The sequence below is a fragment of the Poeciliopsis prolifica genome, unplaced genomic scaffold, assembly GCF_027474105.1.
Source record: "Poeciliopsis prolifica strain line A6 unplaced genomic scaffold, Auburn_PproV2 SCAFFOLD013, whole genome shotgun sequence".
In the NCBI taxonomy this organism is placed as follows: domain Eukaryota; kingdom Metazoa; phylum Chordata; class Actinopteri; order Cyprinodontiformes; family Poeciliidae; genus Poeciliopsis; species Poeciliopsis prolifica.
In genome coordinates this window covers 11,400,224-11,416,440 of record NW_026562388.1, presented here as the reverse complement: position 1 = coordinate 11,416,440, position 16,217 = coordinate 11,400,224, and the positions used below count along the sequence as shown (strand labels likewise).

The 16,217-nt window shown below is 39.7% G+C and overlaps 1 protein-coding gene across 7 annotated transcripts in view; it reads left to right on the top strand.

Moving 5' to 3' along the window:
- The window catches only part of esrrb (estrogen-related receptor beta), a 57,269-nt gene extending 46,772 nt beyond the window's left edge, over window positions 1-10,497 (top strand). For all 7 annotated transcript variants that reach the window (XM_055038717.1, XM_055038715.1, XM_055038719.1 and 4 more), the window contains 2 exons: window positions 3,888-4,157; window positions 8,002-10,497. In XM_055038717.1, the coding sequence (XP_054894692.1) occupies window positions 3,888-4,157; window positions 8,002-8,246 (515 nt within the window). In that variant the 3' untranslated portion in view covers window positions 8,247-10,497. The remainder of the gene's footprint in view (window positions 1-3,887; window positions 4,158-8,001) is intronic.
- Window positions 10,498-16,217: the final 5,720 nt, after the last annotated feature.

Below are 16,217 nucleotides of genomic sequence, written 5' to 3'. Positions count from 1 at the left end.
CTGGACCGTCCTGTTCTCCGGCAGATGAAACAGCGCTCTGATTAATCTCCGCTCGGGGTTTGAAACGGCCGTCTGTGAGTTTGGGCTGCCCCCTCCTGCTCACAGCTGAAGGCTTTTGGGAAGATGAAGAGAGAGATTATGTTTTTCTTATTCTTGTTTTAGTGCAGGGCTTAATTATTTTAGCTCAATTTATTATATCCTTTTTTTCATGAATGACAATGTGATCTGTGGAAGAAGGTGCTCTGGTCAAATGAGACCAGCGTTTAACTTTTTGGGATATGTGCAAAATGTTTGATCACACTGACCGTTCCAACGTCTCAGTACAACATGGAGGTGGCAGCATCATGCTGTGTGGGGTGCTTTTCTTCAGCAGAAAGAAATCAGATTCGATTAGGCGATGGATGGAGGTTTAACAATGACCTCTAGAGATTATTTGTGTTTGTGTGTGTATTTTAGATTCAAACTGTTTTGTAGTATTTACACATAATTATTTAAATCTCCTCCAATAATGAATTTAATATAGCAGAAAATCGATAATTGTTAAAACCTTATTTGATTGATCTGCTCAAATCTAATGTGAACAAAGAAAAATGTTCCGTAATTATTGCTGCGAAGCCTCCCAGACAGAAACCTGCTGGTGCGTTCAACTGTGGAGCGGAAAAGGCCCTTCAAGTGCACAGGCAGGCTCCTCTGATTTGGTCAATATTGTGTCATGTTTGGTCAAACCCCGCCAAGGCAGTGGGCTGGAAATGAAGATGTAAATATTGATATTTCATTAGGGAAAATCACCCACTCCGACGGCACTTAACCGGGCCACCTTCAGAGTGTGGCGGCCGGAGCGCGGCGTGACCTGTGGAGTCGGGAAGTCACTTCATTACTCGATTAAATTGAGTGGAAAAAGGCGAGGCAACGACACAAGATCCCATTTGGAGCGATAATTTAGGCTTTGAGGAGAGGGGATGGAGCGGGGAAAAACACTACCTCTCCATCTCACAACACTGGATTAAATTCAAGGACTTTTAGCGTCAAAGGTAATTACAGGCTGCTGGGATGCAAGTTTGCATATGGCTGAGAGGTGTCGGTTGTATCAGAACAACTCTAAAGCCACTCCAGCAAGCCCTGAACAGGGCCGTCATGCGAGCTGTCATCGCGGGAGCAGCGCTTTAGTTCCGCTTCAGTCCTCCTTGGCATTAAAAGGCTACACAAAGCCTCGTCTGTGATTGTGATGCCAACCTGATGCGGCAATCAGCACCACGTCCGTGCTCGCTTGGCAATTTCTCTCCGGCCAGTCCACATTCTGTCCGACATAATGGCTACGTATGCAGACAAGGAAATAACACAACAAAGCATTTTAAGATGCCGCCCCGATAAATGTAATGGGACAAGCCACTACAAAATATGGCTTATTGGCTTCACTGATAATAGTCAAGTGTTTTGAGTGCTTTCAGCAGTCTGCTTTGTTGGCTCTAATTTGGGACGGTTCTAGCACCTTTCAGTTTGCGCTCTTTTCTACCCACTATTGATTCCCCTTCAGAATGTGAAGGCCCTCACATTCTGATCACAATCTCTTAATTAATGTATCCTGCAGCTCTTCCCCTGCCGTGGTCATCACCACGATAAGGGGAATTGAACACTCAGGTACCACTCTTCCTGCCTTCTTTTTTTCTTGTTTCTCTCTCGCTCCGCCCTGATATATTTTTTTCCATTCACTCTCATGGTTCTTTATTTATTTTATTATTTTTATTTATTTATTTATTTATGTATTTTATCTTCTCAAGCTGCATGTGTTGAGTCCTGTCAGGGGGAGATAAACATCGGGCTTGTGGTCATGCCATAGTCAGGCCATTTACATTCAAGAGAAAACGTCTGATGCACGTGGCCTGGTCAATACAGTAATCTATCGCCTGTTAATCAGACTGTGGCAGGTACTGTGGCACCAGCAAACTTGTAAAAGCAATCAGGGGCGGTGCTGGGGAGTCTAATATGCTGTCAGAATGAGCCGCCTGCAGGAACGCCTAGCTGGGGGAGGGGAGTCTGGTAATATGGTGAGTGCTTTGCAGGCCTGTGTATTTTATTGACAGCTAAATTGTAAAGGGAAATAAATGGATACCAACAGTGCCTTGCAAAAATATAAATATCTGCCGAAACTTTTAACATTTTGTTCCATCACTAGCTCACAATTCACTGAATTTAGTTGCGAGTTCATGTGATACACCTGCACAAAGTAAACAGAAAGAAACAATGTTGGATGTTTTAGCAGTCAGAGAAGCAGCCAAAAGGCCACATGGTGACTCTGGAGGAACTCCAAGGATCTACATCTTAGAATCTCTCAATAGAGCAATTGTTCTTTTTAGCACTTCATGGATCAAGGCGAGAACAAAGCCATTGTTGAAAGAAAGCCATAAGATGTCCCTTTTAAAGTTTCCTATCAGTTGTATAGGAGAAATACAAACATGTGGAAGAAGGTCCTCAAGCAAAATGATCATTTTGGTGTACATGCAAATATGTACACTTCGAGAAAAACACACCAAATAAATTTCCCCCATATTGAAGCATGGTAGTGACAGTGTCATGCTGTGGGGATGCTTTTCCTCAATAGGCACATGGAATCTGGTCGTAGTCGGAGTGGATTTCACTGTGCCTCTGCAAAAGTCAAGATAATCTCAACAGGACAACCATCATAAAAATATACCCAGTGCTAATTTGGAACAGATTAAAACATACTCATATGTTAAAATGGCCTAGTCAAAGTCCACACCCAAATGTAATTATGAGTCTGTTACAGGACTTGTTCTTTGATGTTGACAGCTCAAGCTAAATTCAAACTGACTCAACTTCTGCTGCAATGCATCAAAACATTTCAAATGTTCAAAGGACACAGTTTTAGACTTGCTGCTGATTATTCCAGCTAAATATTATTTCCAGTGCACTAAAAAATGCACATCACACTTTTCAAGTCTTTATTAGTAAAACAGTGTCAACCATATAAATCATTTTAATTCCACTTCCACTTTATGTATTATTTGACTCCGTATAAAATGTGGTTTAAATATTTTTGTAAGGCACTCTATATGTCTCCTTGCCCCTTATTTTCTTCCCCTCTTCCTTGATTCTCTTTTGTTTGAATTCCCCAGAGCTCATCTGAGGGGGACATAGCAGCTTGTTTTATTTGATGTTCTATTCTGAGCATATGTAGAGGTGTCTGGGAGGAAATGACAGTGGTTTGATGTTCCCATGCCAGTTTCAGCTCTCCCAGCTGCTGCAGAACGAGACCCTGTGTTTAAGCAGGTCTTCAGGCCTGATTTGAACCTCCTGATCCCAGGGCTATGGCTGTTTTTTATGTGTTTGGATTTATGTGCATACATATAGATGTCATGATGTCAATGTGCACGTCTGTTTGTTTTCTTGGTTGACACGTTATGTATACTCGTGCGCGTGGTTGTGTGCGTCCCCTCCTCCTGTTACAGCGTGTATGTCATGTCCTCAACCCTTCCAATATGAATGTGACTGTGCTAATCCCCCTAACACCAATAGAACAGGGGCAGGATACAAAGGGTAACCACATGGCTTTGTATATCTCAGACCTTTGCTCTGATTTACGGTCCTCACTTACAGTAAAGCCCACTCAAGTGCTCCGAGACAAGCTTCAAAGAAGACCTTCTACTGTGCGTTTGAAATTAAGCGCCTGTGCCTCAGTGTGTACTTTGAGCCAGTTTGGCTGGACGGATCATGTTTGTTTTCTTGATTAGCCACGTCCTGGTTGTCAATTTGCTAAATTTACCCGACTCAGCTGCTTTTCTGAAATAATAAAAAAAAAGTATTTTCTCTTCAAGCCATCTGTTTTCATGTCACATTTGCCCTCACACAGTTTTCGTCTTCTTTCTCAGGCTTCTCCACTCTCTCTCTGGGAGACCAGATGAGCTTACTGCAGAGCGCCTGGATGGAAATCCTCATCCTCAGCATCGTGTTCCGCTCTTTGCCGTACGACGACGAGCTGGTGTACGCCGAGGACTACATCATGGACGAGGAGCACTCGCGGCTGACGGGTCTGCTCGACCTCTATGTCTCCATCCTGCAGCTGGTGCGGAAGTACAAGAAGCTCAAGGTGGAGAAGGAGGAGTTTGTGACCCTCAAAGCCATCGCTCTCGCCAACTCAGGTGGGAATGGTGGCGCATACAGTCTATTAATTAAATTGATAAAATGCTTATATATAAGATTTTATTTTATTATTATTTATTTGTTGTGGTAAATAATGGTTGCTCTTTGCCTCCAATAGTTTATTGGCTATTTTTTTATTAATAATAATAACAAATAAGGTTGCAGAATTATCCAAACACACTCTAAATACTGTATTAAACAAAATATGTAATTAAACATTTGATTTTCACAGCAGACATTCTCTCTGGTTTTACCAGTTTTGAAGAATCGCTAAAATACACAGGCCTCTTTGTTAAAAAGTAAAGCAGGTATTACTTATTTAAAGTTCCTCCATACACTGATAAACTTAAAAAAGTAAGATGCAACTTAAATCAGCTGCAGTGATTCTATAGAAAAAATGTTGGCTTACCATAAATGTGGCACCAGTTATATTGCTCAAACATTTTAAAAATATTCTTTGTGCAGGATATAACTCAAACTACATAAAGTTATTTATTCAAATTTTTTTCAAAAATATGTATGTGATCCTGTGACTGCAATAAAATGTAATCAAAGTCAGTATTCCATTTCTCCATTCAAGTTATTTGTATTTAAATTAATACCCATAATATGATTTTAAATAGGACTAGACACCTTATAACAAATATAAAAGTCCTGCTGCATAATTGTTGATGTATTATTTTTCTTTATCACGCATAGTTTATTATATTCAGTGTGTTTACAAGACCCATTTTTAAATGACTAATTTTGAGAAAATCAAAAACAAATTTGATGTTTTTATTCTGTTAGCTATTGACAGCCATTGTTTTCTTTCAATTTATTGTATTTTTAATCAATAATATTTTTCAGTTTCATCAAAAAAAGCAAAGAGCTTTTATCTATATAAATACATGCAAAAATCAATTAAAATTATATGACTTATTTTTTAACGTTTTAAAATCTTAATGAGAAATATATTGTTGTTTAATAGAGTATATAACCACACTTGGACTATTACTTATTACATTTTTTGAAATGCAATGTGTTTTATTTTTCTCCTGAAATTTTGAGACACTTTTATTTTGAATGTCAGATAAAGATATTGAAAAAAGGCTTTTATTTCCCTTTTTTTGGGAGCTGAACACCTTCCTCGCACCTATTTCTCCTGCGCTCCCTTCTCTTTCCCCATCTCCATAACAGTAGCTGCAAGGCACAACAGCCATATGAGGTAAATTTAGCATTTCATTAGGAGCACGGGGACTGTCAATAAAACGTGTTAAGTCGAATGGAATGAATATCAGGAAGCGGTGGGCCTCGTTTGTTCCGATGCGAAGGCTGCATGGCGCTATTGACAAGGCGCCTTTTGAGGAGGCAGGACTTGTCCCGCTCTGATCAATGCGCGCCTGGGTCACCGGGCCTCTTTCCCTTGTTTTGTCCTAGGCTGAAAATGAAAATGCTGATGCAGGGACTTTGCTTTCAGACAGCAGAGCTTTTGGGAGGCAGGTAGGGCGGGGGGTGAGGCGGAGATGGGGGATGGGGGAGAGAAGAGGAGGAGGAACAAGGTCTCTGGGCGATCGCTCTCCCGGGGACCCCTCTGTCTGACAGCTGTGAAAATTCATAGCGATTGATTTTGTAATTAGCAGTTTATCAATTCGATCGACGTGGGCTCACTGATGGATTGCAGGGAAATTGTTTCTTCAAAGTTGTTTTTTATTCCACCCCCTCCTCCACTGAGCAAAGCGGCATGCGCTCTACCCTCTTTTCATTCCCATCTGTTGAGATGTCTCAATTGCTCTTTTTATTTCCCCCCCGCTGTAAAACATTTCATTAAAGCAGCTTTATCACAGAAATGTGTGTCTGTGCAAAGGTGTGAAAAACAGAGCAAAACATTGGGTTGATTCGTTAAAACAAACGAATTGGAGTGTGAACACGGCTTCTGCGGGAAAAAAAGGAGATAATTATGTCCCACCATAACCTCATCTGTGTTTTTTTTTTCTCCTTTTTTTGGGGCTTTTGTTCACTAACTCAACCCCTCCCGCATTCACTTTACAAAAACGACCTACTTCATTTTACCACTGTGGATTTGAAAACCGTCAGGGTGAGAAATGTCTCAAGGTCTTGGGAATACAGTTGTTCCAGTCAATGAATCTGGGGCGAAGCCTGAAATCTGTTTTGCCTTTTATTGTCCCGCGCGGTAAAATATGCTCTGCCAAGGTGAGACGAGTCAGGCGGCCAATGACACGCTGTCTCCTGAGTGCGAGGTGCCAGTTAACCGGTGAGGAAGAGTGCCACCCCAGAGCCTGCCAGAGAGAGACAGAGAGAGAGACAGAGAGGAGCTGGAAGACAAAAGCTGCGGGCCAAGAATAAAAGCCGAAAAGGAAAGAGGAGGGTGGGAACGTGAAGGGAACCAGTCAAAAGAAACCAAAATTGTATCAACATATCGGTACAATTGTGGGGAAAACCACAGGGTTGCTTGGCTGAAACTGTAGACTTGTCTGAAACTTTTCCGGAGGAGGAGAAAATCTGAGTATATGAGTATAAAGATAAAAAAATAAAAAATAGAGATTTACTTTAACAAATATAGAGGATCAAAGATTTATCATGAGGTGAAAATGTCCAATTTCCTTCAGATACTTTTGTAGAGTTAAACTTTAACATGGAGCTGCCCTTTTCCATATTTTGGATCCAACAGGAAGGTGTTTGATGTGGATGCTCACACCACAGATTGGGCTGAATTCATAATGTTGTTTACTGGAGGACAACATTGATTTTCAGTCGCAATGATCAGGCCCAAATATACACTCTGCCTACTTGATCAAATAGTAAAATGTAAAAACTATCTAAAAGGTGTGTTTTCTTCTTTTTTATTTCATCTTGTTAGGATTTTTTATTAGATAGACCAACACAGTGTTATGCGTAATTGTGAATTGGAAGGAAGATTATTTCTTGTTTTTTAAAACTTTTCACAAATACAAATCTAAAAAGTGTGGCATTTGTTTGTCTTCGGCTCTCTGGAGTCAGTACTGTGAACTACCTTTCATCTTTTTTACAACTACAAGTGGTTTTTACCATCTTTGCACATCTTCAGACTGACATTTTTGCTCATTGTTTTTGGAGAAAAGTTCTAATTCAGTCAGATTTAATTTCTGTAAAAATAATTGTTTTAAGTTGTGCCACACCTTTTCATTTGGGTTTAGGTCTGGACTTTGAGTCAGTCAATCTGACCTATGAGTGTGCTTTAATCTAAAATGTTTAATTGTAGCTTTTGTTGTGTGTTTAAGGTTATTGTCCTGCTCTGTCTCAGTCTTAAGTCTTCTGCATCTCCTAAAGCTTTCTTAGAGCACTGAAATGTAGAGTGTAGTTTGTGCCAGGTTATTTTTTTAACTCATATAGCATTTTGTAAGTTCACTTGTATCTCATCTGACCAGAGCAAAGTTTTCTCACGACGTCTTCCAACAGTGTCTTCCTTCTGGCCAATTTTTTCACAAACCTCAGATTTGTGTGGTATGCAAGTACAATTATTGGAAATGAATGAATTATTATATTTTTGATTTATTCCTTTTTTACATTATTTTATTATCTTCTGGGAGATACCCGTTTTATTTCCTGTGAGAAACAAACTTCTTGGTTTCATGGAAACAAATTTACATATAATCTGAGCCAGGGGCATGAATAATTTTAAGCTTGACTTTACCCTGATACTCGTAACTTGTGTAGCTAACAGCACTGAGCCTACTATTTGACTTTTTGCTATTATATCTCTACTGCGAGTCTGTCTTTATATATATTGAATTTACAGTCCCCCAATATTTTTAGGACTTTGAGCTCTCTAATGTTGTATTTTATTCCCTCTTGTCCCAGCAGACTCCATGCACATAGAAGACATGGAGGCGGTCCAGAAACTGCAGGACGCTCTCCATGAGGCCCTTCAGGACTTCGAGAGCAGCCAGCATCAGGAGGACCCGCGTCGGGCTGGCAAGCTGCTCATGACGCTGCCCCTGCTGAGGCAGACTGCAACTAAGGCTGTGCAGCACTTTTACAGCATTAAGGTGCAGGGCAAGGTGCCCATGCACAAACTCTTCCTGGAGATGCTGGAGGCCAAGGTCTGATTGGAGGTGGAGGGCTGCAACAATAAGACAGAGAGTGACTTGAATTGTGGCTGAGGGATCTCAGGAGACAGAATCGGCCATGTGGTTTGCAAAGCAGAGACTGACAACTCCTCCTCTTTGCGGAACCTTGGGACTTTAAATTGAAAAAAAAAAAAAAAACAAGTGGAAAACTTGGGTTATTAGTATAAATATAAAATGATGCAGATTAATTTAAAATATATAATAAATGCTATGTACAGTAATAATTTTCTTTTTGTAATTGTCAGTGGTCATGCTCTATATGAAGGACCTTCCTGCCCCTTTGCGTCTTCAGAACAAGTAGAAAGTTCCTAAAAAAAGATTTTGTTCTGAAGAAAGCAAAGGCGTTAACAACCATAAACAGACTTGTGTGTTGTTTTTTTGTCTGGACTTAACCAGGACATGTAAATAATTGCTACTTGGAAAGCTGAGTGTACAGTTCGAAATCCGACAAACTTGGTAACCATGTTTTCTTCTTCTCCTCCTGCAAAAGAAAAAAAAAGTAAAAAAAAAAAGAGAGAGAAATGAGGAAAATTTTACCTAAATGTGAACTCATCAATTAAATGTCCTTGGATTAATATACCTCTCCTGAGCAGTAAGCAGTGTGATCTTAGTGGATTCTTCTCAGACTGAAACACTTGCTGAATCCATGTTTAACCAACCTAGCATAGGCAGGTAAAATAGTCTTATGTAGTAATTCAGCAATAAGAGGGACTGTGGGAAAGCCATGCTTAATTTCCAGTGTTTCATGTGCTTTTCGTTGCTGCTGTTACCTAAAGACCATGCCTGTTCATAGTCATTTTCACCTATGTGAGTCACCACTTGTTCCCCTGTTGTACACTCATATTTCTCCTCGAGTGAAGAAGTTTGTGTTGGTGCTTCTCAAGCACTAAACCCCCAGATTCAGCTGTCGCTTAAGCCTGTGGAAATTGCTTCTTGACATGCAAATAGATGACCGGATTCAGTCCAGGTGAAAGATAATCAGCGGTTTCGGTGTGGAAGTTTCAAAGGATTTATGCTGGGTGGCAGAAGTCTATGAGATTCCTTGTTCAAACAATCAGAGGCCTATATGTCAACCACACTATTTTGGGCTCTTTAAGCCAGTGGGAGCAAGGTGTCCGGCATCTGCTCTCACCATTTTAGACAGCTTCTATCTTTTAATAGCGGCGCCTGCATTTATGGGGCTTCAGCTGAATGGAGGTAAATAGCAGGTGCAAAGCAAGAGTTTGCGGCGCTTCACACTGGGTTTATTTTTACCCAGCAGGGGAGTGTAGGGGATTGTCCATACAGCCTCTGGACCAGGAGTACAATGAACACATGGACCACTCCTTGACCTCATGTTGACACTGTGGCTGACGCAGAATAACACCCTTCCCGCCAGCATCCGTGAGAATCTTGATCGCCCGATCATGCACATGTGAACAGCTATGCAAGAAACAAAGTGTGCATGCCTCAAAGGGCAACGATGTGTCTCTGCAAGGTGTGATCTCTGGTGGGGGGAAAATGGTCCTGCTTCTCCCCGTGTTTAGGTCCATTACGCTAAGTGTGAGCAATGCTTCAGTGCCATCCGCCGCCCTCCATGTGCAGGGGAATGTGCTAGTAGGGAATGCTTATACTGCTGTAGTGATAAATTGTGGCTATGTCACAACAATATGATACTGTGATCAAAGGAATCCCTGACATTGCATAGGTTAGAGTTGCGGCTACGCTTGTGATATCAAAGGCTAGCGGCAATCGAGCGGTCAGCAGCTGCCTGAATGGCCACTTAATGGAGAATAACTACTCCCCAGATCATCCTACACCTCCCTACTTGAACTACCCACTGAACAAACGCTGCTGTAGAAGGTGAAATTTAAGTTGTTTAACTGTTGTGCAATACAACAGGGACCAATTCTGACTGAAATCATGCTAAGGGCATGTGTTTAGACAGCATATTCAAAATCTTTTTGATATAAAACATTGTAATTAGATTTCATGTGCACGTATTCCAGTTAAAATTGCAGTAAAAAGAAAGAGATAGCAAAGAAAAATAAATAAATAGAGGAATTAATAATTGCAACAGTTTTTCTCCTGCAAAATGGCACAGTATTACATATAAGACTTATATTATAGGCATGGGCCAGTGTGTGTTTCAACTTGAGTAGAAATGTCACCGTTGAAAGGTATCAAGGTTGTAGTAAAGCAATTTAAAACTGAAACACATGAGACGATCTAAATGTTTCCTGCAATTCCCAAATGTTTCCTGCAATTCCCAACTGTAGTTTTAAAATAGAGTTATCATAATAAGAGCCAGTTAAACTTCCACAACATTCCCTTATGGAGACTTTTAACTGCAGAAACAGAAATATGGGAACTTGCAGCCATATTGAGAAGCAAATGCTTATCGTGATAAATTGTGACTATCATAACATTTTGATACTGTGAACAAAGGAATTTCTGACATCGCACCAGTTATAGTGGCCACACAAGCCCATTTGTTGTTCATCCAACTCCCCCCTACTTGCACTTGCCACTGTCCAATGGCAGTGCTTTCTCGAAGGTAGTTTATTTTAATGTTCAGCAATACAGCAAAGTCACATTTTAAATATTTTTTCCTATATTTGAAATCATTTAGGTAAAAACAATGCAACCTTTAATTTGCACGTATATCAATAAAAATAAATTAGCTATTTTTATTTTATAGATGGTCAAAATTCTTGGGAATAGTTTTGAACTTTTGATTATTTTTCCCTGCTTTGTGACACAGCAGTAAGTGAAAGGCAGAACTGGCCTGTGTGTGGGCCAGTATAAGAGTCTCATTTTGAATAAAAATATGGTTGGTACAGATTAAAAACAAAAGTGATCACTTGATTTGAAACAGCTTGCCATATATTATTAAGAGTGATGGCTGGTCCATGCTTTCCAGAAATAAAATCAAACTTTCAATTCAGTCTTTTTTGTAAGTGTAAGAAAAACCTAAAAGGTGACTTTAGGCCAGATCATAGGTGGCGCTCAGCAAAAAGTGGGGGAAGGGCAGCAGTGCATTACTCTGTGCAACACAGAGCCAGATAAAATTCCGCTCAGTAAGACAATTTTCTCTGGCAACTAATTAAAATAACTTTAAACCATAAGAATGGTATGGAGGAACTTTTTTAAAAATCTGGATTGGAGTAACCGGCCCATGCCTACTTACAAGTTGTTTCTCTATGTGCATTGTAAATATAATAGCATCAACAACAGTAGGTTGCCGAAAAACTACTGGAGAATTAAGTATGCAGCGCCCTGCTGACTACTACCTCATCAACATATTATCAATGTTCCTCTGGTTCAACTTTCTGCTCTCATCTGTGACATACCTGAGCCATTATTGTTTTTATCAACCACCAAAAAAAAAATAAAATCTTTCAGTGCTCCTGCCAAAACATTTGTAATTGTAGTCATGTTTCTTCTTATCCTACTCATCCTTCACAGGCGTTTGTAAAGGTAAAGCATGCTTCATGTCGACCGTACAACTTTACCGTTAGGGTGGAGCAAAGTGGGTGTGTGTTTATAAGAGCATTGTTGTGTCAGAATTGGTCCCTTGAGAGAAACTGCAAACAGGGAGCAGGTAACTGATTTCCTGCATCTGTGTTGAGTATTTATGGTGTGAAATATATCATTTGGCAATGGTGTACATTGATATCTCTGATTGTTGAATCACCAATATCTGTGTAACTTCTGTTTTGATTTTCAAAAAGGTAAAGGATCAATGAATTAAATACACAATGAACTCTGATTTTTTTTGTGCTTTTACTGAAAATTTTACATCTGCATAAAATGATTTAAAATTTTATTTTTTTGTCTGTTCACGTCCAGTCAGAAAAGACGCACCAATTCAAATTTTTTCATCAATTTCTGTTTGTAAAGCTTTGATATGCCTGCATTGTTTAAGTATATTATGATTTCTTTTTAAGATCAGTACTATAAGAAAATCCATCAACTAGAAAATACTTTTTTAAGTCTTGCTGCTATGAGCAATCATTACCGGTAATTACTTAGGAGCCAAAGCAACATCATGTCGCTATAGAGCAGTAACTGTAAAAAAAGGTTTCTATAAATATATACAAAATGCTGAGAAAATAACAGATTTTAGCGTATTTTGTTATGCTGTAGCTAACTTCAACAGGACAGCTGACCCTGATTGAATGTTTTGGTAAATATAAATTTCTACCTTTATGCTCACATTTTCAAGACAGTCAGCATTTCTAAATCCATCATTTTCAATAACAGAAGCTGAGATCTAGGAGCAACATGGCTTAGTTTGGCTTAGGTTCTGCTGAAAGTCTTGCTCTTCTCACTATTTTCTTTTTTTGGCATCAACTAATTTGCTTATTCGACAATGTACACATTGTAGTGGGAGAAAATATGGAGGCAGAAAGAAAATATCGTGAGACAGACTAGAAAAAAAAAGAATGAAATGCAGGTTTCATCCATCGGTTTTATGTTTACTTATTTCTATATTTTTATATCAGTAACATCTGGTTTGGCTCTTAACTTTTTACATCCACTTTGGAATCTCACAGTAATAATCAAACCTGTGGAGGCTTAAGGCATTCATTTGCAGTCTGGATGCATTCACGTTAAGTAGCAGGGACTGCTGTGCAGAGCTGTGACAATCACAAATGAATCAAATCTACTGACTGGCTTTTAAAATGAACAATGTGAACAGAGATGTGAGATTTTCTGGCTTTTATTTGTTTTGTTTCAAACAGATGCACACAGAAGATCCTCCAGCTTCTCCATTGAGCGACAAGGAGAACAGGCACGAGGTGAAGACCACAGAATAATACACGTGCAGCTTGTTAGATACAAAAATATAGAGATAAATTCATTTGAACTGTTTCTTCAGGTAAGCGCTTAATATGCAGAAGTCTAAAAAGAATAAATCAGGCTTCATTGGATTTCAGTTCTGGTTCCCTAAAAGGACAAAATGTTCACACTGCAGCAAAGATTTTCATCCAAATATTAATGTGATTATGTCCTGGGTAAAGCAACTCAACAGACCTTGTTTGATTACAAATATATTTTTAGAAAGATGAGCTATTATTTTTAGCAGTTGTTTGAAGCAAACAGATCCACACGATCCATCTCCTTTCAAAGAGCTACACATTTTAGCACTACTGTTATGTGAAGATCAGGCCATCTATGAAAGCTTTGGGACCATGTAATAACCACACCCACTGCCAACACAAGACCACTGACATAATAATAGAGATAATGTATCACAATGTAGCTCACAAAGCATCAGCCAGGAGAATGAAGAAGGAGAATGTTGGAAATGGCTTCTTTTTATGATTCTTTCTGGGAATGAACATTTTCACAGCTCCGCCCACCGTTTCCATGTTGGTGGTAGTGAGTGAGGTGTTTGCTATTGTCTGAAACTTGCCTCTGAATTTGTACTTGGAGTCCAATCCACACGATCCAGCTCCACACAGGCAGAAATGTCGGCATAGGACGTAGTCCTACAGTAAAGTCCGTGTTGGCTTGCAAGCACACACATGCAATGTTATGCAATCCCTGATCAATTTTTGACTTTTTAAATAGCCAATCAAGTTATAAATCATCCTATTAACTACTACTACTTACTCATTACTCTGGTGGAGTAACTATTAACCTAATCTAGTCTTTTCCTTGGTGTAAACACACAAGCACACGCACACACACCAAGAGGGATTTCAGCAGTGGAAACAGGATCAAGAGCAGATCGACATTCCCGAAGGACTGTAGATTGGTGGCAGTGAGTGAGGTGAGTCAGTGAGAGATTCACCCTGGCCACCCAACCATCCAGCAATCAACCACAGCCACTGCTGGGCCAGGGACTATTGAAAATGGATCCGTCACAGGAAACAGGCAGACAGACAGACATGCTAACACTGATGGGGCGGGGAGGATATGGGGGGATGCTGCTCCATTATTTCAGGAAGCTGATATTCCAGGGAGTTAAAGTATTCCCTTCACTATATAATTATGACAGCCAATTTCCCTTTTTGAAATAATGTCTTGCCAGCGAATTAATTGTAATAATCCTCTTTGTTGAAACAATAGCATCATATAACAAGAAATTAGTTGAACTTAATGGATGAAGTGAAAGCAAAAGGGGAAACATCTTGAGCACATTGATGCCAAAAGCTGTAGATTTTAAAACCAATGTGTGGCTCGTTTCCCATGCAAATCACCCAGCTGGACCAGATATTGCCATCAATAAGTTTCTCACAGATACAGTAGAAGGGCAATCGTTTACCTCCCCTGACAGGTCAAAACGCCTTTCATTAGAGTTACGAGGCATCTCATCGAGATGCGTCCCCTGCTCGCAGCTGTACGACTGCTGCGTATAGCTTAAGTGTGTTTCATTATTCCCAAAGCAGCGTGATGATGGTGAGCGAAAGGATTACACGTCAGGGTGAATGATTGGGTTTGAACAGAGCTGCTGCATACACTTTGTATCAAACCCCGGCCTCAAATTACACTTAGGTTGGAAACGGAGCACGTAAATGCCCAAGAGAGCTTGTGGCACAGAAATGAAGAGTGGGCCACCATCTTTCTCTGTCTGCTCTCGCTCACTCACATGCATGCACTTTTCCTCTCATTTCCGCCGTCAGATTTTACTTTGACCTCTCGTATCACCGTTGCTTCACTTCCCTCGCTCTGCCGCTCCTTCTTTTTGAGGCACAACTGTTCTTTATAGGCATTCTTATTGTTCCACTGATTCTGTTATGTGTATTTATTGCTCCATTTGTGAAATTGGAGGCACCAGCTGACAAGCCTATTACTATTCAATAACAGAAGCTGGGCGTTTTCACAGCCATAGAGCTATCAATGTCTCGGACAGAAACATTACGTCACATCAATTTCAAAAGACAGACAGTTTGCAATATTGCATGTTGTATATTATATTGTAGAGGAAAATTTCCCCTTTCTTGGCAGAGTGAACTGAATGCAAGCAGTCAAGCAGTCTGGTCTTTAACAAAAAGTACAATGTTATGGCCTCAAGAATAGATCTGTCTCCTAATAGATCCTATTTACTCATGTACTATACCTCACCCACTAGTAGTATCCGAGCTAGGCATTCCCACACCTCTGACCCGGCCCAGACCTGATCAATACGCTGCCATAATGCCTAGTAGGCACACAGTCCAGGGCATCTGGGATTTCACCCTCTCATTGTTCATCATCACTGTTTTAAGTGCATTTATCAAGTTACACTCCTTAATGCATGGATGAGGTGCTGTCCTCAAAAACTCGTCCATCAGCAGACCTTTGCTTTGTCCTAGTTTGTCAAAACACTATACTGTACTTATTCACTTGATCATTATGCAATCATAGACTGAATTGCAGTTCAGCGTGGTCAAGGTACATGCATTTTATCTGATGTCAATCTGCTGCAGTTCTTGGTGGAAAAACAAGTTTCCTCTTGTCTATATGCAACTTGTGGTGTCATATTTGACATTTGTTGACATCACAACATTGACATGGAACATTATACAGGAAAATATTCTTACTTTTCACAATAATGTACTGTGAATTTTTGCATTTGAAATGTGACTAGAAAATATATTTTCTTACATGTGAAACGTGAGGAAATCTTCCACAAGCATTTCACAGTGTGCAATGTTTTTCTTTTGCTACTCTGCTACACAGTTTCTGCTCATAAATCACTTGTTAATATGTAATATAATTTCTACAAGTTTCACATGCTACTACACAGACATATATTGCAAAACCTTTTATGTGTGAATAAATATTGTTAATATATTATGCAATATAATCTACCCATGTGAAATACATGGTGAAACCATCTACTGGCACAAAACAATTTAATGTTGTCCGCCATGTTTTTGTATTTCTACAAATACAAAGAAGAAAGAAAAGACCACACAAACCCACCAGTGTTGCATTACTATACAATATGTTAATATTTGTTTTGCAAGTGGGAAA